The 27,033-nt window shown below is 37.8% G+C and overlaps 1 protein-coding gene across 4 annotated transcripts in view; it reads left to right on the forward strand.

Annotated features, from left to right (window-relative positions):
• The window catches only part of STXBP6 (syntaxin binding protein 6), a 154,765-nt gene that overhangs the window by 106,207 nt on the left and 21,525 nt on the right, over positions 1–27,033 (forward strand). For all 4 annotated transcript variants that reach the window (XM_063333720.1, XM_063333718.1, XM_063333719.1 and 1 more), the window contains exons 3-4: positions 10,886–11,016; positions 12,898–13,063. In XM_063333720.1, coding sequence (XP_063189790.1) covers positions 10,886–11,016; positions 12,898–13,063 — 297 coding nt within the window. The remainder of the gene's footprint in view (positions 1–10,885; positions 11,017–12,897; positions 13,064–27,033) is intronic.

Consider the following 27,033-nt stretch of genomic DNA (forward strand, 5'->3'; position numbering starts at 1 on the left):
TATAGTCACGTATTACCTTCTGTGTCTTGGTCTCAAAGTGCTTTGCAAACCAAAGAGGACTTAACTACTGAACTCAGTGTGCATGAGCAAACGCTGAAAGCCCTTGGTTGTGGATGGACAGAGAAAACTGACTTCCAGAAGCACAATGGGCATTGGAAGTGTAACAAGGATGCTGTCTGCTGACCTGTCCATAAAACACCATGCAGGATTCATTCTGTCCCATGGAGGTTTCCAGTCATACCTCTGAGCTGCCTTGATAGTGTCTAATATATAAATCAGTGAAGATTGGTGCCTAAAGTTAATTTGTTCCATTCACACTTTTTAAAGCAGTTAAAAATTGGGAGTGGTGGCTGGGGGAGGGGTAAGATTGCATTTCAAAAGTCTGTTCATTCATACGTACATACACATACGTATGAAAAAAAAAAATTACTCTCTGGACTACTACTGAGTACATAGGATGGAGATGGGACCTGCTGATATGTAACTATCCTTTGTGTTTGTGTAAGATACACGTAATACGAGCATTCTGCCAGATATAATAATAGTAGTACTAGTAGTCTTATTTTTATGAACATAAAAGGTCAAAGTATTCCAAATATACATACTTTATAGATTTTTATTTTTTCCCTGCTTCTGCATCTCAGGCTAAGTGCTGCATGAAATGTATATGTTGCTTGATGTATTTCATTTTCATTGTCTGCAGAAAATAATTCAGACAGCAAAATAAATTCTGCATGTAAAAATGTCCCTTCACAGTAATTATTGCATTTACAGCAATAAGATGCAGGAAAGGCTGGATATCAGGTTTCTGATGAATAAATGTATTGTGGGTTATATACTGTGGCTAGAGTCCTTCATAGGTTGAGATACTGTTTTTTGTTGGTTTTGAATGGACAGGATTTAAATAACTGGCTTCAGTTAAAATAATGTATGGTGATAACTTGGAATTGCAGCCGTTGGCCCACTTTTTTTTCGTGCTTGGCCTTGCCTTTAGTCACCCCCTGTACTTCCGTACAGGTGTGTTCCTGGGGTTTTTGTTGGTTTGGTTTGGGTGTGTGTTTGTTTTTTAATTTCTTCATAATCTGAAGTGGTCAAAGTCTACCATCCTTTTTTAGTTGCTTATATTGAGACTTGTATGTTATCACTCAAACATGTGAATGTGAAGGGTTTTGTACAATTGTGTCCATCTGAAAGTTTGAGTTATAAGAATATTGAAAAATTTGCCCACTGCGGTTCTGACTTGTGCCAATGTACAGCAAAAGCTAGGGATTTTGTATTGAACAGATGTAATAGAGTCCTTTCTTGCATCTGCTGTGTGCAAAGTATTTTCTTTAGTAGTAGGCTTGTCTTCTATATTTTAGGGCACTGATTCAGTGCAAAATCAAGAAAGGAGCACAGTTTTACAAGTCACGTCTTTAGAAGCTCCAGTAAGCACTCTACCCTGTTACAACAGGGTCCTCTTGCACTGTAGGATCGTAAAAGTCATCTAAAACAAAGAATGAACAAAAGTTCATTCAGTTTGTTCCAGAAACTGAAGCCTGTCAAGTTATCTAAGCAAACTTATAAATGGAGAACTACTTCTTAATACCGTAGTTTTTCTGTGAGTTACTGAGTAACGAATTGGAACTTTAATTTTCCAGATCCTCTTCCTGCCCCTCAGGACACTTGCTGTGAAGTTCAAATGTTGTTTTCAGGCTGGTGAGGTAATTCCTAGTGTACTCTCTGCATGCGGATGCACATCTGTTAACTTGTACGGGAATTATGCCAAATTCCACTTAAGAGTTGAAGTACTTCTGTGGTATTGACTTTAACTGGTTCTCCGTAGTTGCAGGTGCTGAAGTGACCAGAATGTGATAAAAGGAATATCTTAAGCCACCCACACAGGTATTCACTGTGGTCTGTATCTTGAGCCTTGGTTTCTAAACTAAGTTGAAGTGGGATTTTCTGAAGTGTGCGTAAATGCTCACAAGGCTATTTAAAGTAACCTGTTCAGTAAAGTCTGTGTGGGATGCTGCCTTCCTTCTAAGGAAAAGAGAGCTAAGAAGTTTGAAGCTGTAGATGATCCAGACTAATACAGAAAGGCACATGCTATAGTGGGCTGAAATTCTCAGGTACCAAATAGGTATTCCAGTTAAGAAGTGAGGCTCTACCATCACAGGACAAGGTGAAATACTAATGTGAAATGCTCTAGGCCAGGTTCAGCAGAAGCTCTGCACTGGTTGAGAGGTCCCTGATGAAGACTTTGGTCCCTGGGTTGTGAGGAAGTCACCCCTTTTCCCTCGGACCTGCCTGGAATACCTTTATCTCCCTTTTCAGCAACAGTGCCTTGGTAGGTCTGTCAGAGTACCATCCTGTCCTCTCGATAGGTTTTAACTTAAGATGTATATACAACTCAAATTTGTGATGTGTGACTAGAAATATCTCGAGTTTTCAAATGTAGCGGACTATCCGTATGCAGGAAAAAGGAGGTGGGGAAAGTTTGAAAGTTGGCTGCTTCGCAATATGGAATAGTAAAAGGCAATTCCAACAAAACCTGGAAGTTCAGTCATCATTCTGGAAGTGAGTATGTGTTTAATAAGATTCCTTTCCAAATATTTGCGGTTAAGCAGAAGCTTTCTCTTTGTCTATAAAATGAAGTCTGCCATTCTTTCCACAGTTAACTGCATCTGTCTATATAACTGTGCCAATATGAAAAGCAGTTGCTTTGGTATCAATACCATAAACTATATTGCTCTAGTATATGAAGGATAATTTAAGCAAACTATTAATTTATAAATGTAACATCTCTATCTTTCTATCTTTAAAAATTTGATAGGCATGAAAAATCAGTCTGTCAAGAAACTGTAAGGACTATAATGTATATGGTATGATGGGGACTAAAAGTGTTTGAAATAGGCATAAAATCTATTTTGAAGTACGTGTATTTACATGGTTCTGTAAAAAGTAAATATAATGGAAAACTAGGTGCAAAACTGAAAGGCAAGACACTCTGCCTATAAGCAGACTGTGTTATTAATGCACTGGGTGGTATGTTTGAAAACATACAGGCTCTCACTTGAGGCTTATAGCACTTTATGTGCCTTTCACATGAAAAAACAAATAATTTTTCATTGCAACTCAAAGCAATTTTTTTTTTTTATTTGAATGCACCAGAAAACTATTTTGTCTACTCTTTCATCTTGGGAGGATACCACATACCTTAATCTGAATGTCCAGGGTAATTGATTTTTTTAGTATTTGATTTTGGTTTACTGTTCAGCAGATGAAGATAACTTGTACGTAGAACCAACAAATATCACTTAAACAAAACTATATTTTGAACAATGTATGAATAAAACTAAATTGAGATACATATTTCATGCACTTTTATCTGGAAAGCAATGAGAGTGAGACTGGCAACTTTTTATGGACAGTAATGCAGTAGATGCTGATTTAAGCAGAAAGGTGATGCAAATTTTTTGTTATTTGAACTGTTGGGAAGTGCTCTGGGGAAAAACTGTGTGTTTAAGCTTATGAGTACTTTGCCTCTTGTGTCTGAAAGCTTCATGTTTCTTCATGTTTTCTAATTTGATGTCAAAACATTATGCTGTGCCTAAAGAAACAGAAGGAATTAATTTTTGGTTAAATTGCTGTGTATTAGGGCCACTGACATCCCCTTGTCTTATTTGGCAAGTGGAGAAGGAGGGAACTGCAGGTTCTCCCTGCTTTCAGCTCCTTAGGTATATCGCCGATGGTGAGAAAGCATTGTCAATGGAAGGAAAGAGGAAACATGGACAAAAGTAGGAAATGCAGTTCTGAGAAGTCAAGCCTCAATTTATCAGACATTTCGACACCCAGCAAGCCTTGACCAGCAAGTGGGAATTCAAACCTGCCCCAGTTTTAGCTGCTTTTGTTTATTTTCAGTGACGCTAGCTGTCTTCTACTACAAACTTACCTTTTTTTTTTTTCTTTTTTCTGTACTTAAAATTAATCCTAGAGGTGGCAATGTAAGTCTGGGTTGTTGTTATCACTGTCTTCTCAGAGCATCTCTTTGTGTTGTAGGTGGTTGAGGTCTAAGAACCATAGCAGGTATGAAGTTTGAGGGACATAGCAGTTGGAAACCACAGTGGGAAGGCTCAAAGTTCTAGAATTAATTTACACTCCACATTAAATCAGTTTTTAGTTGAAACTGCCCTGAGAAAACATGAAATAATACAAGCTTTGGTGTTCAGACTCAAGGTTGGAGTTGCTAGAGACAGCAAAGCTGACAACTATCATGTGAAGCAGACTAGAAATAGTTTTCCTGAAATCCACATGGTATACTAAGACAGCTTCATGTATCTGGTCTGTAGTCTTTAATACCTAAATAAGACAGAATATACCCGTTCGCTCCATTTTACTTAACCCTCAGCTTCATTTTTCTGATTGTTAGAAAGTTGCTTTGGAAAATTCTGCGAGTTGGTTGCCAGGACTGTACTGTGCTTATAGGACCGTGTGGCCTGAGCAGTAGTAGTTCAAACTGCCTTGATGCATTGTGGAACAGCAATAATACAAGTTTCTACTATCATATAAGGGTTGAGGGATGTGTTATTTAGTGTCCTTTCCCCTGCCTAGTCCCCATTTCCTCACTCTGGGAAGAGAACAGGAGAGTAAGATTTTTGAAATGGGGGGAAACAATTGTAAGGTTGGTTTTGTGACAGAAAGAAAAGCTCCTCATGCTGGAGGAACAGAGATAAATCTTATTTTCTTGACTTTTGCTTTGGAATTATGTAGGTAAGAGTAGCAAATGAGGGTTAGTCCTTGTTGATGTTGTCTTTTCTTTGAGCCTTTATGACATTTGCAAGAAAAAAATCTGTCTTGGGCTTGCTCAGACTTCTGAGGCATTTCCACAAGTTACTTATGCTTTGTATTCGGAATACAAAACCTCAAACATGTGGCAGAATTGAGTAGCAATTGGACAAAGAAAAAAAAACAGTCACCTTTTTTTTTCAATGGACAGAAACCGCAGATCATCCGCCTAACTGGTAGCCATAGCTTACTAGGATTGTGTACGTGACTGTCAGAATTTTAGTCAATGAGCTCTTTGCAAGTTTAAGAAATATTTGTTTCCTTGGTGGCTGGGAGCGAAGGGACTTGCAGAATGAGAATTAGATGTAATTGCAGAAACAGAAGTCTGGAGGGAGAAGGCAGCTTTTCAATATGTAACTCTGGAGAACTGGAAAGCATAGAGGAGGAATTATCTCTGTCACAGTCTGTTCATAACCTACTTTTTTTTCCTTAAGAACTGGCTTGAAAAAAGGTGCATCTCTACCGCAAATACTAATATATAATTTTATCCCTTTTATAATAAAATCTATATCAGATATTAAATAATATTTTTAATTAAAATGTGCTGCTGATTTTAAATTTGCTCTTTTTATTCTGACTGAATCAAAAGCGATTTTAGGAAACTCCTGGCTGTTTTCAGACTTAGTCTCACTGTGAAAAGAAGAGTTTTGCTTTAGGGCAACTTTTCTACAAGAAGGTAGGAATGATTAAATTCTAGATACAGTGACCATGAAATCATACCACACTTCCATGGTATTGAATTTAACATTTTCTTCATCAAAGAGATCTTTAGACTGTCTTGGGTGCATTCTAAAGATATTTTCCATCATTAATTACCGACAGACAGCTAGACGAACTTTGCATCTTTGGTTATTTGTGAGCTGAGGGATGAGTATCCACTGTACGGGATTTGACATCTAACACTGATTTAACATTAAATTGATGAATAGTTTTGGATTGAACTACACAGATAGCCAGTGCCTTCAGTAGACTTCTGCAGGCCTGCTCAGGAACGAGTCTCAGTCTGTTACTTTCACAAATTAAATAATTTCATAGATGAAGTAATTTTTTTGAGTGATCTCACCTCATTTGTACTATTTTTTTTTTTCTCAAGAGCTAGTGACACAACAGCGATAAAAGTTAAGGCTGCTTAATTTATTAATCTGTGAAGTGCCCAGATAAAAAAAAAAAAACACAACTTGTTATAATGTGAACAGTTGCAGCAGTCACTGCCTGCTTTGAAGACTTTGTACTTTTTAATTTCTCTCTTCAGTAGTTATTTCAGTCATTCAGCACTTTAGAAATGCACTGCAATATGACTATAAATTTTGTGAGGCAATCAAGCCATTTGTTATAAGATTCCTAATTACCTAGAGTTTGAGTTATTAAATACGCAGACCCAAATTTAAAGAACACCCAAAGCAAACACTGATATCCAGAGTCAGATCTTCAAGGACAGACACCACCTTTCCAATATGCATTTCAAGTCTGATAAAATAAATGAAAGTTCATAGTGCAGTGGTTCAGAGTGTTCAGTCTGTTTCTCAAGGCCACGTGTTTCGGGGTAGGTATTTTTCATTATTTTATCGTTTACATTCAAGTAAAGGTACTTTAAATGACTGAAAAAATAAAGAAAATGTGTCTGGACTGCAGAGGAGATAAGTTGGACTGTGACTTTAGTCTCCCCTAGCTTCCTGTGTGAAGAGCTGTATTGATTTGCTGCTTAAGATGCTAGACATACACATGGTACTCGATTCTAGCTGAGGTCTGGAATTCAAATACATATGTTCCCGTGTGTTCCCAAGGATGAGAACAGTGACTTTGCAGACTCAGTCACAGCATTCTCCAAAGCTAATTCTGCTCTGACTATTTCTGCCTTGTATTCTCTGATCTGCTTTGGAAACAGTGTGTTTCACTTAAATGCATGCCTCTCAAACTTTAACAACCTCTTTGAAACTTAATACTGTAACTTATTTTTATTTATGATGCAGAATGGTTAATAATGTCTTCAATCCCAGAAGAAATACCACTGTTTCTGACTTGGTATCTTTTGGTTATATGTTAATCTAGTGTAAAAAAAAAAAAAAAAAAAAAAAAAAAAAAAAAAAAAAAAAAAAACAAAAACAAAAAAAAAGACAAAAAAACCCCCCACAGACTCCCAGTGTCTCACATCATAAATTGCTGTACGTGACTCCTCATACATTCTCTTTTACTTTAGCAGTAACTGTATGTTCCTTTAAAAAACAAATTAAATAAAAATTTAAAAAGTTTTCATTCGCATCTGATGACACACAGAAATACCATATGGACCTACCATCTATTGATGGGTTTCAAAGAAATGTGCTTTGTCCACGCTAACTATAGCTTCATATTTTGAAGGCATAATGTTAAGTTCTGTTACAAAAAATACCAAACAACCAAGCAAAGCAAAACCAAAAAAACCTGACCTAAAATTGGAGCATAACTTAAATATCATCTTTTAATTTATTAAGGTAGATAATGATTGTGGAAGATTTTCATGAACTCATCTGAATGACTTGTCAGAGAGGCAGTGTGGCTAGGAGCATGTAATTGCTTCCAATTCTTCTCAGATTTAAGACTTTTTAACATGTTTGCAAGGTAACACCCACTCAGTGGCTTGTGTGGAAGTGCTCTAGTTTGCAAAGCAACATAATGAGCAGCTAGTAAGGATGGCTTTCCCAGCTGCCAAAGGGTTTCGCAGAGTTGTAATGACTGCCATACTACTGTCAAGCTGTCACGGACTACATGAAGTTTTTAAAGCATGTTTGGTGGGTTCGTGGGTAGCTGGGTTTTTTTTGAATGTTCTAGAAATGCTAGCTTTTTCCTAAAATACCAAGACACAAAAGGTGAAATGCAACTAGATCTATTTGGCTGTGTGCAGTAATTATGAGTGTGAGACCTAAAGGGAGAACTGCCATTTTTCCAAGAGAATCACATCCGCAAACTTGAGACTGAATTTCTACTGAAGATGACTGAGATACCCAAGACCCTTATAAGCTCTTCTGTAGAAGAAGAGCCCTCTCAGCCTCTCCTAGACTTACTGTGTGGTGGATGATATAGAAACAGTCATCTAATCAAGATGTTTTTATAGTTGATCACTCACAGACGTTATCAAGAGTTTATGAAGTTTATGCACTTAATGCGGTTGTCTTTTGCCGAAGGACAGAGCACTAACGGCTCCAGCTGAAGACAAAGCTGCTGTTCATTGATTATTAAAAATGCTACACAGAGAAGTTTGGAGGATTAGATTTTTTGGACAAGTCAAATCAGGCAAACAATTTCTGGAAATGTTGAGATGAGACATTTAGTGTTTAACTATCTTATCTATAAAATTTTATATTTTCACCTTGAAATGACCCCTGTTTTTAAGAGCGCTAGAGCATATGTCATGTAGAAGTCTCCAGAGCAGTGAGAAGTTTACGGTATTAAAGTTTAAGGCAGTACATCTCATAATTGATTATCCATGAGATTCTGAGGGGGGCGAAAAATTGCATTTGATCACATAATTATTCTGTCTTGTGCTTCCTGGTTTTGAACACTTTGTTTTGCAGTGCTACTAGCATTAATTCTATATGTGGCTTATATATAGTATACACAATGTTCTGTTTCTAATACATGGCTCATTCAGCAGTAGATTATTGCCTGTTTTGTGTGGAAAGGGAAAATATATATATATATATATATATATATATAAAAACTTGAGCCACTGTTAGATAGCCTTCTATTAGTACTGCTTTGTAGAAAAAATGTGAAACTCGTTCCAGTGAGGTGCTACAGAGTCAGCCAAAGTCATCACGGGTTGGCAAAAAAGACATGAGTAAATATTAGAAAGGGTGAATTCAGGGAAGGTAGGGACATAAGTTTGTGGTCTGCTTGTGTCGCTTTTGAATTTGTTTCCCATTCAATGGTGTGGGGTAAAAACAGAGCCTTTATATACTGTATGAGTACAGGTAGGGTGCCTGTCACCTCTGCTTTATTTATATTGTTAGGCTTGTGTACATAGGCCATTGAACAATCAATGAATCCTTAATATTAATCTCACTTCTTAGTAACATCTAGTCTTTGCATTTCAGTAGTTGTTCTGATCTAATTTTGCTGCTACCTTTCTGATACCAAATTGATTTTTCTCATGTCCTGTACCATTTGATGCGATTCTGAATTGTGTACTGCACCAATACACGTCTGACAATCAGTTTATTACATCCTTATTAATAGTCTGGTCAATATATTGAGTCCAATTATGCTTTCTATTCCAAAGTAACTTCTTTAAAACAACTATCTGACATGTGGAATGTTAGTATCTAATTTTTTTGTTTGTTTTCTACCTACTAAAATTTCCTTGGAAATTTATCTTCTGTTTATCAAATTAAGTTCTCATCAGGGTGCTTAGACTTTCACATGCAGAGACGCAGACACACACTGAACTGAAAATGTGTAAATCTGAGATATTGAAAAGAACTTCCCATATTAATGTGAATTTGCTAATCTATTCCAAAGTACTGTAATCTGTGCATTGGTAAATTTTCATCCTAAGAAACAATATTAACTTTTTAATTTTACAGAATGATGAGGTATTACATCAGTGTTTATGTACTGTATAATTGTGCCCCTGCATGCAGAAGTGTATGCAGCACGCGTCTTCAGAGTGGGAAGATGGTTTTCCTGATTATTTGGGTAAAGGAGCACAAAAATAAGCAATCTTACTATTCTAATCTTGATTATTTTAAAAGCCTTTTTTTAACTGCCAGCTTTTCCAATAACGGTCTTTTTGGAGGACCATAAGGATAAAAGGATTTTTGGAAATAAAGAGTCTAAGGAGAAAAATAAATGACACACTAGCTTTTGTCAGTTGTGTGCAGGACAATGATTCTGCAGATTATTTCTTCACAGAAAGTGAAAATGTGCTTGGACGTGATTTAACATACAGCAACAGATAAATAACATGTAAATAAAATACAGGGTATGACTATAGAAAGTGCCTAAAACTGCTTATAAAAATTTCATGGAAGTTAAAAGCTACACTGATTTAAAAAAATGTGCTTGTTTAGAGAAAAAGTCTTAATACAGGAAGATAATTTTCCTGCTGTTGAAAAGTTAGCTCTAATGAACCCTTTGAAAACCTGATGCAGAGTTAAGGATAATAATTGGAGTGGTTTATGTTTATTTTTTTTTCCCCAAAAGCAGAGCTGTCTTGCATGACTGACTTTGTGGTTTTTAACATATATTTTCTTTATAACAAGTAAGATTATTCTTATTTATGGTCTTTGCGGTACCTATTATTTTTGGGAAGGTCGAGCAATCTTTAGTTCCTTAATTCTTATAACTATATTTTTCACAGACTATTGTCTGATTTGGTGGGTTTACTTTCTTAATGCAGTAAGTGCATATACTTAAGTCTGTTGACTGGAAACTGGAAATTTTTATTGAATGTCATAGAAGTTGGTGTTATACAAGCGTGACCTACATGTGACATGATGTGAAAAGACTGTAGAAACCTGTGGGGTTTTTTCAATCAATCACCAACATGAAAGTCAGTCAAAAGTAATAGGGTTTTTTTTTTAAAAATGGACTTATACTTACATGGTGATGTCTCCTTTTTTTTCTATTGTTTTTCTTTGTGTTCTCCTGTCTAAAATGACAAGAAGAGAAAGAAGTTAATAAAAGGCTGTGTATGAGAAACCTATGCTAATTAGCATGGGGAAAAGAGAACAGTAAGGTGGTTGTAAGAATGCAGATGGAAAGACCTTCGTTATAGTTCTGTTTTTTTTACAAGGTGTTGGCAACTTTAAGCTGATAATGGCTAAAATATACCCAATTTTGAGTAGTAGAATGCTTGTTTGGCATCATACCATCATTCTGACAATAAGGAATGTGCTTTTCAGTATGTTATCGAGTAAAGCGAATGTGTTCTACTGTCAGAATCAGTGACGCGTATTTAATTTGTGGGACGCTATAGAAAATACACCAGCAAACTAGCGACTGATACAGTGAACTAAACAGCTCATTCCTGAAACATTAAGACCACTTCAGTTATATGTTTTTTCTTTTATGTGTTCAGTGACGAACAAGAAACCAGCTCAAGCATCTATTACGAAGGTGAAGCAATTTGAAGGCTCTACATCTTTTGTCAGGAGAACGCAGTGGATGCTCGAGCAGCTTCGCCAGGTCAATGGTATAGACCCTAATCGGGTGAGTTTGAACAGTTCTAGAAAATGAAAATTGAGCTCGTTTGTAACTAATTTGTGAATCAGGCATTCTTTCACTATTCAAAGGGCATCTGGAAAAATAAGATACAGGTCTAAATGCAAATTGTCAAAAAAGAAATAACTCACTGGAATACATGAAATAGATTTTAATGGGAAAGATGGGAGGAAGCCAAAGCTCATAATCACACGGTGGTTTTTTTTCTTCCTGTCTTTCCCTACTTTTTTTCCTTCTCTCTCTTCGTTGTAAAGAGGAAAAATAAGAGCCTTGTTTGCCTTGTCTTCAGCAATAAGCCTCTTGGGGTTCATTTTGGCATGCAGCTGTGTTGTAAGATAGAGCAGTAAGTAGAAGCAAGGACAGGAGAGGTTACTGAGGTTCAAGTTTGTGAAATATTGTGAACCTTGTGTTTTTTCTCAGATCCTTCTGCATTTCTTGTCTTTTCTTACAAAGAAAAGATGGTGTTGTTTAGTTGCCAATGGTACATGCGCACTAATTTAAACCAAAACCAAACAAAGAAACCCCCTAGGAAGTAGTTCTGGAATTCTTTTAATGTGGAACATACAGCACACCTTTAACTGTCTGAAGACAAAGTTGTGCTAACGTGTAATATGCTTATGGATACAAATCTTCAGTAGTAAAACAGCAGAATTGGAAGTTAGGAATGTGGTTCATACCATGAGATCACAAAGGGACTTACTGTGTTCATTGCATAGCAAAATTGCTTGTGACTAACCACCTCGGTTTGTTCAAATTTGTGCTCTGATCAGCCACCTAAGCATCTTAGCAATGGTGCCCCAAGTTCTGTTACTACATAGTACAGTCTTTTGTACAAAAAAGAAGCCCTTTGACCACTGCCCTGTGAAAAGCAAGGGGTGGAATGATATTTTCTCTGCGTAGAGGGTCATTGAAGGGGCAATAAAAATGAGAGTAATGACAAATAGATAAGGGATATGAGTTTTAGGCCCTTTCCCAGCATCTGCTATGCCGCTATATAAATAACAGATACTTGGGATACGCTCAGATTGAAAGTCCTGTCAAGTTCTTGAGCTTAGGCATGGTCCTTTCAGACTTGTCTTCCTGTGATTTCTAGTGTCATCAATTCAAAATAGCACTTACTAGATTAGATTACAAAATTATATTTAGCAAATATTTTATATATTTATATTTACCTGCTCTAGGTGACCCTGCTCTGGCAGGGGGGTTGGACTAGATGATCTCCAGAGGTCCCTTCCAACCCTATGATTCTATGATTCTATGAAATACTGCTATATAGCAATACTTCTTGCATAAAATCCATTTATTTTGGCAGATGATTCACAGTATAGAGCTGGGCTTTGATTTCTTTCATTTTTTTTTTTTCTGGGAATGCTCTTTTGTTCATGTTATCCTGACCCATAAGCAACACTTCATGATAATACATTAAATACAATAACTAGGACTTGCTATTTGCTTTCCTCCTTTGGTTGAGCATTGAAAGCAGAAATCTTCTATAATATAGTGTGAAAGTAGATTTTGTGCTGAGGCACAAATCCTTGTGTAATATAAGAGACATAAGTAACTTTGTATCTGTAGATAACAAGGATTTCTTGTGAGATTCAAACTTTTAAGTTTTGGACTAAAGTATTTCTTTTTTCAGTTCTTGTCATAGCTGAATATTCCTCATTAAAAATACCTTCAAGAAAAAAAACTTCCTGCCTCTTTTTTTGCGTCCAAAAATACGCAAAGGAAAAGTAATCCTAGGATGGTCTTGATTTGCATGACCTTTCTGCTTTTTCCAACATAATACCTTTAAAAATAATAGCTCTATATCTTTCTCCAAATTATTTATAACACTGTAGTAATTATAGTGTGTTTTTTGTCTTCTAGGATTCCCCAGAATTTGATTTACTATTTGAAAATGCTTTTGACCAATGGGTAGCAAGCACAGCTTCAGAAAAATGCACGTTCTTTCAGGTTCTACATCACACTTGTCAGAGATACCTTACAGACAAGAAGCCAGAATTCATCAACTGCCAATCTAAAATTATGGGAGGTAAGTCAATCACAGCTGGAGTACTTTGTGCAGTTGGACATGAAATGATTTGCACATGAGTTATTCTGTGTTCAAATGGGCTTGCAGCCTAATTACATCTGGAAATCATGAGTCTGAATATGCTGACTTCACAATAATAAACTTCTAGACTTCAGCATTTCTCCAGCAAGTATCACTTCACGTTCTTCTGCTATCTTTGCTTCCCTAGTCTTCAGTTCTAGAGGCAACATCTCCTGCCCGCCTCGTGAAGTTGTTCTCCTCCCTCTTTTTAGCAACGTTGACTTCGATTTGTGTCTCTGCTTTTGTTCATTCAGAAACATTTCTGGGTGTCCTGAAACATTTTCCACTAAAAGCCTATTCTGCATTGCCATTTCCTCAGAAGTCTGTCAAAAAGTGGTTATTATTAAACTTCCCATGGATCTTTTGGAATTTATTTTGATCTTGACAGAAATCGCTCAGTTTAGAGTTTTGCAGCATTTCATAAATCGCATATCTTAAGGTGAATTTTTAGGATTAGACTAAAAAACATCTGGTCAGGTAAAAAAAAAGTCTCGTGAGTGTGTGAAATTGCTATTTACCATCCACGTCCCAGGCAACAAAAACTATTTTGGGGGGAGGATTTTTCACATATTTCACAAAGTATTCTTTAGGAAAATAAACCAGTTTAGTTGTTCCCTTAGACTGAAATTTCTGAAAATAGTCTCCTTTTTGTCTGCTCTAAACCAAAACACTTTTAAAAACTCTTACATCTCCTCCTGTGTTCTGCACAGCTGGAATAAATAAGTGTTTTTTCTCTTTCTCAACAAGTCTCCTAAAGGTTCATGTTTCCAAACTGTAAAAGAGAAGTGCAAGCTGACTTGGGATTTTGTTTAGTTGTTGTAGACATCAATTATATGGAGAGCCTTACACAGTTCTCTCTGGTAATTCTCCTCTCTCATAAATCTAAAATAAGTTTCTGTACACTACCATCAGAACTATATTTTGTGCAGCCACCTTCATATGCTCTTTTTTCTGGCTGTTATTTTGTCTTGCGTCCCTTTTCTGTAAAACATGAAAGGTAAACTTGAGGAAGAGGGACATCATCTCCAGTTTGGTGTTTACATTTCAGCTACTGACACTGGGGTTACCACTAATTTTGTGGTCATAAGTCAGAACTATTCTGTCAATCATCCTTTTCTCTTAATGTCTTCTCAAACTAAGAAAAAAGGCACAAAACTTTCTTGTAAACTTCCCCTCTCGTTTTTTCCCCTTCCACATTAATAGGATTTCCTTTGTTTTCTTTTTGGTGTGGTGGGGAGGAGGGAGGAGCAGTTTCTGTACTGATGGGAGAAGATAGCCTTTACAATTTTCCATTTCACATGGAAGAAGTCTCCTATCAAGCCTTTCTTTGTCATCTGTTTCCTAATGATGCTCACTTCCGTCCTTCCTGCTGATAAATCAGTGCTAATAATTCACCACACATTACACATTATTTTATTCTCATAAGCTTGACCTGTCCAAAATTGAGTTCTTGATTCAACTGACCCAAATATTAACCTTTATCTTAAACAAGTGTCATCACAATGGGAAAAAAAAAGTTACCACTGAGATTCATAAAATTCTGTTTTACTTTTACTTTTTTAATACACATTAGACTCCACTGTGTCCAGTGAAGCATACCCACAGTCTCTCTATTGCAACTTCATAGCTAAAATGGGCTTATTCAGCCATTCTCCCATACCAGATGGTGACTGTTTCCATATTCTTTGCCCGTGATTCTGACTGTGCGCAGACACAATCCATGGGTGTATGTGCACAGTACAGACTGGATGCAATATAGGGTCAAGGACTAAACAATCTTCTCATGGATACAGTGCTTCTGCTGTTCTTCATACTGTCAACTTATTTTCTCACACTAGATTACAAACTCCCTGTGGATAAGATTTAAATTGGACAGAAACTCTAATAACTGTAAACCAAGTAATAGTTGACCCTAAATTCCATAACTTTCTGTGTGTCCGCCTCATTGAGCCACGGGATGTCTGCCAAAAAAATGATGGGGAGGGGTAGTCCTCGTTAGCAAATAAGCTGTATCAATTATTATACAAGGAAATGCAATCATATAATTAGAAATTGTCTTGTAATATGTAAGGTGAAATAGTCAGTTTAAATATCTGCTGTTCCTTTAAATAATCAGATTTCTATTCTTAGTGTGATGCTAGATTTTCTTGACAGTATTACTGTATCTGTATTATAATTACAAGCTTTATTGGTGTGTTTGTGCATACAGATAAATTCTTATTCAGTTAGAAAAGTATCATTACAACACCCATGCTGATATTTGTTGAAAACATAATTAATTGAAAAAAAAAAAAAATAGATGAACTTAGCTTTTCAAACTACACTTTTTTTTTTGAGTTGTGGAAAAATTCATAGGTTTGCTGTGTTGCTCAGCATTTTTCCCCAATGTTCTAGTATACCTGGGGAATATTCACTAATCTTCTTTTTGTCATCTTCAAAAGCTTTTGCTTTACTTTATATTTAAATGTATTACAATGCATTTATCTAGTGGAAACCTGCTTCCTCCACTGATTAAAAATAAACGAAAAATTGTCATAGCAACTTTGATATATCTCCCAATTAAGATATATCTCCCAATTAAAGGCAGGCCTCCATAGTAATACATAATACTGTGAGTTGGTTCAGTCACTGGGTTATGTTAGTTGATCTGTTACTCTGAGGCAAATGAAGTAGTTGCTAAGTGACCAGAAGCAGCACCATTCATTGACTTTAGAAGCTTTTCTGTGAGTTGGCAGTTGACTGGGTCAGACGCTGGGGAAATAAAAATCATAAAAGTCATAAAGTCATAAAATCCTAGAATGGTTCTTGTTAGAAAGGACCTTAAAGATCATCTAGTTCCAACCCCCCTGCCATGGGCAGGGACACCTCCCACTAGACGAGGCTGCTCAAAGCCCCATCCAGTCTGGCCTTGAACACTTCCAGGGATGGGGCATCCACAGCTTCTCTGGGCAACCTGTGCCTGTGCCTCACCACCCTCACAGTAAAGAATTTCTTCCTAATAGCTAATCTAAATCTACCCTCTTTCAGTTTAAAACCATTACCCCTTGTCCTGTTGCTACACTCCCCCACAGAGAATCCCTCCCCATCCCTCCTACAGGCTCCCTTTAGGTACTGGAAGGTTGCTATAAGGTCTCCCTGGAGCCTTCTCCGGGCTGAACAATCCCAACAATCTCAGCCTGTCTTCATCGGAGAGGTGCTCCAGCCCTCTGATCATCCAGTCCTCATTTGAAGCCCAGGGATGGGCCAACTGTATATCAAAACCCACTTAGTCTGAAACCTGAAGTATCAGAGGTTTTTTATGGAAAATACAGTGACATCTATTGTCGATCTCAAATTCATCCCGACTGGAAAGAGTAAGGTCCAAATGTAGCCAAGCAAACCAAAGAACATATACCTGAGAAATATATCTTGAAATTGATTAATTTCAGTTTAGAATTTGCAACTTGCTATTTTTTTGTTGTTGGGTTTGGATTTTTTTTTCTGTAAATTAGCCAAAGGAGTATATTCAAATAATTCTTAAACCTCAGTGCAATCAGATTATGGATGAAGCATGTCTCTTCATCCCCTCTATCAAGGTAGCCTTTATGTTTTAGGTTATAGTCTTTTTAACTTTCTGGGAGATGTGCCATTAATATATTATTAATTTTGAATGGTTAGTCAGTGTAACTTCTAATACCCTAGAAGTTTTTTTAAAATAAACTATTACGAGATATATACACACACACATATATATGCTTATGTATGTAATGATACAGATATGCACATCATATATGTAATGTGTATCTTGTAACTAATGCATATTTTCAAAAACACAAAAAAAATGCCACCAAAGAACACTTCCTCCCAAGTGGAACTGAAGATGAAAGAACTTGAAGAGCTTGTTTACAAGCTTGCTTATCTTACTAAGACTTATTCCTTCCTAAAGGATAGGAGTGAAGAAAGTGAAATTCATGCTGTGTCTGTTTCTGCGGGAAGTGCTTAAGAGCTTAGCCGTAAGCAAATACGGGTGTCCCTGTGGAACTGCAGACCCTCTTCATTGCCTGCCTCCTTTTACCTCCTCACACGCGCGCACACACACAGACACACACACACGCACACACAGAGACACACACACACACACACACTTCCCCCTGTGGGCCAGAGCCCTACTCCTGATTCTTCTTCTCCAGAACCATTTTTTGCTTTATTTTCATTTGAGTATCATGTGAGGATATAATCTGCAGAGTTAAATAGGCTAGACTGTTTTCTATCACTTGATTAATGACATTAGTAATTACAGTGATAATGAGAACAGATTAAAGGTGTGGGTGCTAATTCTGAGAACAAAGAGCAAACTCAAATTTGCAAAGACGGTAACAAGATTCCTCCCACTAGTATCTTGTACTAAATATTTAAAGTTTGTCTTTTCTTTAGTAGAGCCCGCTAAATTGCTTACATGCATTCTGGATGTTATTTTGGAGATGAAAGGAAAGGTAGGCATTTGGGGGTAGAGGTTTTTTTGACTGAAGTAGGAAATACTTTCCACTTTTCTATCTTTCTAACATACAGATTCTCATACTGGAATATGTCGAATTTGGAGTGTCTTTGTGTTACATTAATGGTTATTCGATGGCCAAGGGAATCAAGATTGTATTGCTTTTACATCAGTAATGTAAAAAACAAAGTTGGAGATGAGTGGTGTGCAGAAATTGTGACCTACAGGTCGTGTTTGTTAGAACAACTTAATTCTTGACACAACATTAGGCTGACACCGAGGGTGAATTTGACTCTGTCATTTCTGCATAGAACCCTGTGATACAGCATTCGAAGCTCTTCAAAGATTAATTCTGGGCCTATAAGAATAAACAGTTGCTGCCACCTTTAGATACGTATTAGAAATGCATAATACTTGGAAAGGAACAAGACCTCAGGTTGAAGCAAGGTGTGACGATCTTGTTATTTTTTTGTTTTGTTTTAAGCTTTGTCCTACCTGTGTGCTTTGGTTTTAACAGCCATTCTGCTGAATTAACTAAAATGTTCTTAGAACCCCAGAATAATGGCATCTTTGCCTCTGTAACCTTTTCTCTGTGGCAGCTGGCAGGAGTTATTAACGGACCATTCTTTTTCTCCTCCAAGAATATGTTGCCAGTGTGAGAATGGTAATGAGCATTTCTTTTTTCATAAGTTATTGCCTCAGCTTACCGCATTTGAGACCTGGTAAACGTGGTGTTTACCATTCTGTGCGAGATTAATGACTGATTAAAGGAGATGAACAAAAACTTGCTGTTAGGATTTAGGATAGGGGGAAAAAGGATTGCTCCCTTTCCTCCTCTCAGATACCTGCTACTTACTGGTTTCAACTCTGACATGATAGCCATTGAAAAAAGTGTGTAACTGAACATATTCTTACAGACTTTCACTTGTAAACTAATTCTGATGCAAATGAATTTGACAAAAAAAAAAAAGCATCTACCATGTTATTTTGGCAGTGTTTTGCCGTTTTGAAATTACCGATCAGATGAATCTTAGCAATGTTTCTGTACAGGAACAACAAATTTTTTTACATTTGATTAAGATATTTCTTGCCATGGCATACCAAATGCTCGGTTGTTTACCTTAGAGAAAATAAAGGCTATTGTCAGTCTAGAGATTGAAATATTAGAAATAAATTTTCAGCTGACAAAGACCTTTTTAGGTGCTCGCTTTTATGCTTTGCATGTTCATGTCAAGATTAATTCTGCTTTACCATTTTTTATTTAACTGGATGGATTTTAGCTATTTTCAGCATAAAAGCCATGTGTTGAGATTGGAATGGATAAGAACAGTTGAGTGCTTGTTCCATAGAAATATCGCGTATAATCAGAGCTCTAAATTAACTCTCTAAAATGGGTATCTTGGGCAAAAAAGCACATTATGTTCTTGTAAAATCTGTAGGGGTACACAAACTGAGAAGGGACATTTATAATTTTAAAGGTTGGTTCCTTTTTGATCTGTATAACTAAGATGAGATAATATAGAAAGCATTAAGCAATATATTTTCTTGCCTTTTCTGAAGAATGAGGGTCTATGTGATGCAGAATATTACTGTTTGTCACAGAAATGGGAATTATTTTCTTTGTGTCAAATTATCAGATTTTAGTCTTTACAGAGCCAGAATGGAGTTCTGTGCTTTTGTAGTAATTACTGATTCTGAAAATTCCTGGTTGGCTAGACTTCCATTAAGTACAAATATCAGTTAATATTGAAAATTTTACTAACTCTAGGTTAGTATTTATTTTTATGATTGTATTAGATTAGAGTTTAAAGTTTTCAAGTTTAAATAAATTTCTCAGTTTTGAAGAGGGTGAAGATTGTGGTAATATAAAATTGATCCTAATTAGATATTTCCTTAATTTATAGCCAATATGCAATATACAGTAATGTCCTGTCCTGGCATCAATGCCAGTATTTAAAAACATCAACAGAAGTACATTTGAAATAGAGAAGATAAGTTTTTCTGAAAGACATTGGAGACCTGTCAGTTTGGCTCTTAATCTTTGTGCTGTATATCCTCCAGACTTTAATAATTAATTTCTAATTTCTATTATTTTGACTAAACTTTAAACTTCAGTACTGTATTTTGGAGGCAGGAAGGCGAAGACATCAAAACCATATGGTGATGCTGAATCCTAGAAGAAACCCAGGTTTGTGAATGTAGTTGGCTTGAAAAAGTGTAGATAATATCTTGTCTTTTTTTTTTTCAGTGGAACACTTATTAGCACTAAAACCAGACAAAAAGATCAAAGGTAGAAAGAAAATTAAAAAACCACTTAGCTTATGAAAATCCTTACTTTAATGTGTTGCCTATGTAAAAACATTTAAAAGATTAGGTATCTAAAGATAAGGATATAATCTTAATTTTATTAATAGACAAAGATTGGAAGTAATGTATTATTCTCTTATTCTTCTGATCATCAAACAAACTAGTAATTATTGGGGCTTAGGATATGACTTCGTTGTGTAATTACTCCAGTTTGCCTGTTGCAGTACATCCCTTTGAGAAGGTGGTAATGCATACAGCTAGACAGACCACTAGTCTGATCCACTGTGGCAGTTCTATTTACTTCTCTCCTCTATAAACGAAATACAATTGGTTTATAATGCAGTTTTACTGCACTGCTGTGGTATCTGTGGTGCATTCCAGCACCTTTGAGTCATACACTTGCGTGTATTTTGTTTCACTGTATGTCTGTGCCTTGGTAAATATTTTCCTAGGAAATTGCATTTAAGCTGTATGTATTGCTTACAGCGGCTTGTACTGTCGATTTTGGTGCATTAGACTTCTTGAAAAAGTGCTTTTGTGGAAGAAAGTGAACAGTGTAGCATCCTGCGTCTGGGGAGGAATAACCCCATGCACCAGTACAGGTTAGGGGTTGACCTGCTGGAAAGCAGCTCTGTAGAGAGAGAGACCTGGGAGTCCTCGTGGACAAGTTGACCATGAGGCAGCAATGTACCCTTGTGGCCAAGATGACCAATGGTATTCTGGGGTGCATTAAAAAGAGCATGGCCAGCAGGTTGAGGGATGTCATCCTCCCCCTGTACTCTGCCCTGGTGAGGCTGCATCTGGAGTACTGTGTCCAGTTCTGGGCTCCCCGGTTCAAGAAAGATTGCCCACATTCATGATGACTTCAGAACTATTAGAAATGAAAAGCAGAATTGCTTCTCTTATTCTTCTCAAAAAGAAAAAAGCAACCTTGGATGATGGCCAAATTAAATCTTTAAAAAGGAAAACTGCACCACCTGAATGCTCAGCTGTTTCAAAAACGAAAATACCCCTTCTCTTTTCTGGCAAATCAGTTTTTCTATGTTTCTTCTTTAGGTCAGTTACTTCATTGAATGCAGCCATTTTTTCCCAGTCTGGAAAGTGAATGCAAGTGGTGCATCGATAGTAATAACTGCAAATAAACTACTGAAAATACCTCTGTGGGACACACTTTTGTGTGAATTCCAAATCCGTTTCTTAATACTTGTGATCTTAAGTCCTTGAGAATGACTTTTGTATAAATTCTTAGGTTGCTTGAGGCAAGAAAATTCAAATGAAGCATTAAATAACAGGTTTTCGTAAAATGACAGTGCTACAACCGTTTGACTTCATCTTGTTTGAAAATCACACAGCCACTAGCTCATTTGAAATGGGTTGCTCAGAACCATCTTCTGCTTAAAGAATATATATTTTTTTTCAGAGTATCTTCTTGTTGTCATTTTGAATTTTGATTCTTTCCAGTTTCAGTCAGAAAGGATAGGACGTGATCTGTTTCCAGAATCACTTCTTGATCATCGGGGAAAAAAATCTATATATCATATTTTTCATAAACAATCCCTTTCAAAGTCAAAAGACAATGACACTTCTATACATCTGAATTACATAAATATGAAGTGTAAGTTATATTGTCCAGCATTGCTTCCATTCAAAAGTCATTCTAAATTTAGTACAGCGTAGTCCTTCATAACTAGCAGGAATTCATTAGCGTTTACATTTTCAGTCTTCTGTGCTTTACACAGATAGGAACAGTTCAGTATACATATGGAATGCGTGGAGCTCCACCTGGGGATGGATGAAGAGCCAACAGAGAGTTTATGGGTCAAGATTAAAGGGAATGCAGGGACAGGTGACACTACAGTGTGGGTCTATCTGCTACGGGCCACCTGACCAGGACGATGTAGCAGGTGAGGCTTTCTATAGACAGATAGGAGTGGCATCGTGTTCACAGGCCCTGGTCTTCATAGGGGACTTCAAACACCCTGATATCTGTTGGAGGGACAACACAGCAGGGCACAAGCAATCCAGATAGTTCTGGAAATCTGTCGATGACAGCTTCCTTCTCCAAGTGGTAGAGGAGCCAAGGAAGAGAAGAGCTGTGCTGGACCTTGTCCTTACCTACAAGAAGGAGCTTATGGGGAATGTCAAGCTCAAGGGTAGCTTTGGCTGCAGTGATCATGAAATGGTAGAGTTTAAGATCCTTAGGGCAGCAGGGAGAGTGTGCAGCAAGCTCACTACCCGGGACTTCAGGAGAGCAGACTTTGGCCTCTTCAGAGATCTGCTTGGTAGGGTTCCATGGGATATAGCACTGGAGGGGAGAGGGGCTCAAGGAAGCTGGTTAGTATTCAAGGACCACCTCCTCCAAGCTTGGGAGCGGTGTATCCCAAGAAAGAACAAGTCAGGCAAAAAAGCCAGGAGGCCTGCATGGATGAACAGGGAGCTCCTGGAGACGCTCAAAAGCAGAAAGGAGGCCTACAGAGGGTGGAAGCAAGGACAGGTAGCCTGGGAGGAATACAGAAAACTGTCCGAGCAGCCAGGAACCAGATTAGGCAAGCTAAAGCTCAGATAGAATTAAACCTGGCCAGGGCTATCAAGGGCAACAAGAAAAACTTCTATAAGTATGTCAGAGGTAAAAGGAAGACAAGGGAAAATGTGGGCCCTTTCTGGAAGGAAACAGGAGACCTGGTCACCCAAAATATGGAGAAGGCTGAGGTACTGAATGACTGTTTCACCTTGGTCTTCACCAGCAAGGGTTCTAACCACACCGCCCAAGTCACAGAAGGCAAAAATGGGGGCTGTGAGAACAAAGAAGCACGCACTATAGGAGAAGATCAAGTATGAGAGGTGTGTACCTGAAGACACACAAGTCCTTGGGACCTGATGAAATCCATCCGTGGGTCATGAGGGAACTGGCAGATGAAGTTGCTAAGCCACTGTCTGTCATATTTGAGAAGTCGAGGCAGTCTGGTGAAGTTCCCACTGACTGGAAAAGGGGAAACATAACCCCCATTTTCAAAAAGGGGAAAAAAGGAAGACCCAGGGAACTACAGGTCAGTCAGGCTCACTTCTGCGACAGCAGGATCACAGAGCAGATCCTCCTGGAATCTCTGCTAAAGCACATGGAAAATGAGGAGACGATGGTGACAGCTAACATGGCTTCACCAAGGGCAAGTCATGCCAGACAAATTTGGTAGCCTTCCATGACAGGGTTACAACGTTGGTAGGTAAGGGGGGAACAGCAGACGTCATTTATCTGGACTTATGCGAAGCGTTTGACGCTGTCCTGCACAACATCCTGATTTCTAAATTGGAGAGACAAGAATTTGATGGATGGACCATTTGGTGGATAAGGAACTGGTTGGATGGCTGCACTCAAACAGTTGCAGTCAATGGCTCTATGTCCAAGTGGAAACCAGTGACAAGTGGCATTCCTCAAGGGTCAGTACTGGGACTGGTGCTGGTTAATATCTTTGTCCATGATATGAACAGTGGGATTGAGTGCACCGTCAGCAAGTTTGCCAGTGACACCAAGCTGTGTGGCGAGGTCGACATGCTGGAGGGAAGGGATGCTATCCAGAGGGACCTGGAGAGGCTTGAGAGGTGGGCCTGTGCGAACCTTATGAAGTTCAACCAGGCCAAGTGCAAGGATTGAGAGCAGCCCTGAGGAGAAGGACTTGGGGGTGTTGGTGGATGAGAAGCTCAATGTGAGACGGCAATGTGCGCTCACAGCCCAGAAAGCCAACTGCATCCCTGGGGTGTATCAAAAGAAGCGTGGCCAGTAGATTGAGGGAGGTGATTCTGCCCCTCTACTCCACTCTGGTGAGACCCCACCTGGAGTAATGTGTCTGTTGGAGAAGGTCCAGAGGAGGGCCACAAAGATGATCAGAGGGCTGGAGAACCTCCCCTATGAGGACAGGCTGAGAGAGTTGGGATTGCTCGGCCTGGAGAAGAGAAATCTCCATGGAGACCTTATAGCAACCTTCCAGTACTTAAAGGGGGTCTATGGGAGAGATGGGCAGGGACTCTTTATCAGAGAGTGTAGTGATAGGACAAGAGGAAACAGTTTTAAACTGAAAGAGGGTAGATTTAGAATAGCTATTAGGAAGAAATTCTTTACTGTGAGGGTGGTGAGGCACTGGAACAGGGAAGTTGTGGACGCCCTATCCCTGGAGGTGTTCAACATCAGGCTGGATGGGCTTAGAGCAACATGGTCTAGTGGAACATGTCCCTGCCCATGGCAGGGGGTTTGGAACAAGATGATCTTTAAGGTCCCTTCCAACCCAAACCATTCTATGATATATCCCCACCTTGTGGTTTCACATCAATGGCTCTCTTGCCACTTTGATAGTATAAGTCATCCATCTTCTGAAGGACTTTACATCTCCTTCCTCTTTTGCAGTTCCCATATTGACATAAGAATGCATACAAGACCTTGTTTGGATAGGCTTGTTAGAAAATTTAATGTTAGTAAATGTTTGGTTTCTCTTTCTGAATATTCATATGGAATGTTAGTTTGATAGCTGTGTTTTAATTTCTAATATCTATAGTGCGTTGGCTGTGGGGGTTTTTTTCTTGTTTTTCTTTTGTTTGTGTTTTGAGGGGAGGGGGTTTTTTGTTTGTGAGTGACTACGGCTTACATTTTGCCTTCTTGTAAACCTGGAATTTGAAAACACAGAACTCTGAATACACCACTACAGTTGAAAAAAAAAAAACAAAAGACCACATTGTTTTCCCGCTGGCTTATGTTCTTGCAGTTCAAACTACCTTTGAATATGGCTGACCTTCCCAGGTTCAAGGCTTCCAAAAAATGAAGTGGAAAACAGTATTTAAATGTAGGAAAAGTCCATGCTAAATGTATGTGAAGATGAGGCAAATGACACCAGTTAAACTCTCTATCTCAAGATTTTCGGAGTATTGAGGGAAAGGAGGATAAAAAAAAAAAAGGTTATTCAGCAGGTGGCATGTTGGGAGGTGATCCCTTTGTTACACATGGTAAGAAAACATAATCTTTTCCAGGTCACCTGGAGGAGAACCTCCAGTTTCAGGAGGCTGGTTAGAGTAACAAAGGAATAGGACAACTAAAATTGTTCTTTATGTGTTAATACATAGTTAATTTTGTGTCCGGCAGAACTAAACCTACGACAAAGAAATACTATTAAGTATTTTATTGCTGAACAATGTTTCCTCCATGTTTTCGTCTCTCTCCTCTATTTCAATTCTGTGTATGTAACTGTTTCAAAAAAAGTCTGCTGGCAATGCTGTTGGGTAAAACAGCCCATTCTAAATCTGTCTAATTGTTTGCCACCCCCTGATTTTAACAGTCATTCCATCCTCACTTAATTATATATATCCAGTGTCCACATTTTAATAGAATATAAGTCCCTGTTCTTCTTTGGCTTAGAAGAAAAAAGCTAGTTTCTGAGTGTCTAGCATCTATCATCTGGTTTCCAAATGAATGTGTATATGAAAAGTTCCTCCTAACCCAGGTTTCTAAACTGTTTACCTGGAAGAGGTAAATCAAAATACAGAGTTGTAGACCATCAGTCTAGGTAGCAGATAAATAGGAAAAGGTCTTCCAGGCTACTCAAGCCATTTGAAAAATAACCCATAAAATTTAATTGCAATGACTTGATATTTTTATGATTCCTTTTCATGGATTAGCATCATTGTTTAATATAAAACATTAAGAAATAGAACAATATATATAGTCTTGATCATGTCAAGTGTTGGGGTTTTGCTGCTCAGAATTATTTCTCTTACAACAGGATTATTTCAGAATGCCCACTGTAGCATGACAGTAATTTTCTAAGGACATAATTTATTGGTTTTTCTGTCTTTTTTTTTTTTTTCACAGTATTTGAACTCAGTCATAAAATGCAAAACAGATTGGATCTATATCATCTTCACTCACTATAGACTTTAATGCATTTCATTACATCTGTGCAGCTGTGGGACATCTTGAGAGGAGACGAGATGTGGTATGGACGCCACTGTTTTGATGCCCAGGGGTGAAATCACATCTGAAATTACAGTCCCTAAAATCACTTAACTTTTCCATTATTGAAGGTTAGAAACTGGTCTAAGCTACTGAAAGACCAGTTACACCGGCTAATCGTGATAGATCCTGTGCTGCGATCAGGCTATGAACAAATTCTGTAAAGACATTTGTGTCATCTCTAAATTTTGTTACAATCTTTTCTTCATTAAAATAATACATAGTTGATGGATCTATGTAATATTTTCCATTCTCTCTCTCCACTGCCAGACCACTAACAAGATAGAGCATCAAATGGTTTCTTTTCTTTTATTCTTTGCTTTTATTTACATTTGACAAAAATATAAAATTAGTACCTTGGCTGGTTGCTGCTTCTGCTTACCAGTACCTACCTTCCGCTACTAAACCTACCTAGTTTGCACACCTGTATAAGCAATATTCTTTCCTCTGTTTCCTTCTCCTCTCCTTCCTTTAAAGACAGTTACGGATTTGGACGGGAAAGTACGGAAGGTAAAGTTCTCTCAAGTGTTGACTTAAACTTGCAGTTAGAAAAGTCATTGCTATTTTGACCTGGACAGAATTTTAGTAGCATATCCTTCCACTCTTGCTGAATTAAGGTCAGTAGTATCTTGAAGATATCCCTTACCCCTCTTCAGAAACCATAGCAGGCTCCTCTTCATTCACTGTGAACTTCAGCTGTAAGTTATTTACCTGTTGACCACCTGAATACTGTAGTAATACATGGTTCATGCTTGATATTGGTGCAAAAGGGGAGAAACTTTTTCATCAGTGCCTGATTTGGAACATTTCCACAAAGCTATGATAAAAAAGCTCACGCAGACAAGTTGAGCATAACTCTTACTAGTAAATAGAGTACTATCAGAAGCCTAGTTATAGCAGTCTTGAAATCAGAGCATTTACTCAGGTACTTAGGAGGAACCAGTGGCCTCTTCTGAGCTTTGTGCAGCTGTGATGATATTACTTGCAAGACCCTGGATAGCTAGCAGTCCAGATCTGGAATGGTTGTGTAGGCTGTAGTCATTGCAGGAATCTGAAATATAGACACATTCTTCAGTCAGCCAATTCAGAAAGAGTACTTAGCTTTCTTTTCTAACTTTCTTTCCAGGCAAAACCAAA

The sequence above is a fragment of the Chroicocephalus ridibundus genome, chromosome 4 (assembly GCF_963924245.1).
Source record: "Chroicocephalus ridibundus chromosome 4, bChrRid1.1, whole genome shotgun sequence".
Taxonomy (NCBI): domain Eukaryota; kingdom Metazoa; phylum Chordata; class Aves; order Charadriiformes; family Laridae; genus Chroicocephalus; species Chroicocephalus ridibundus.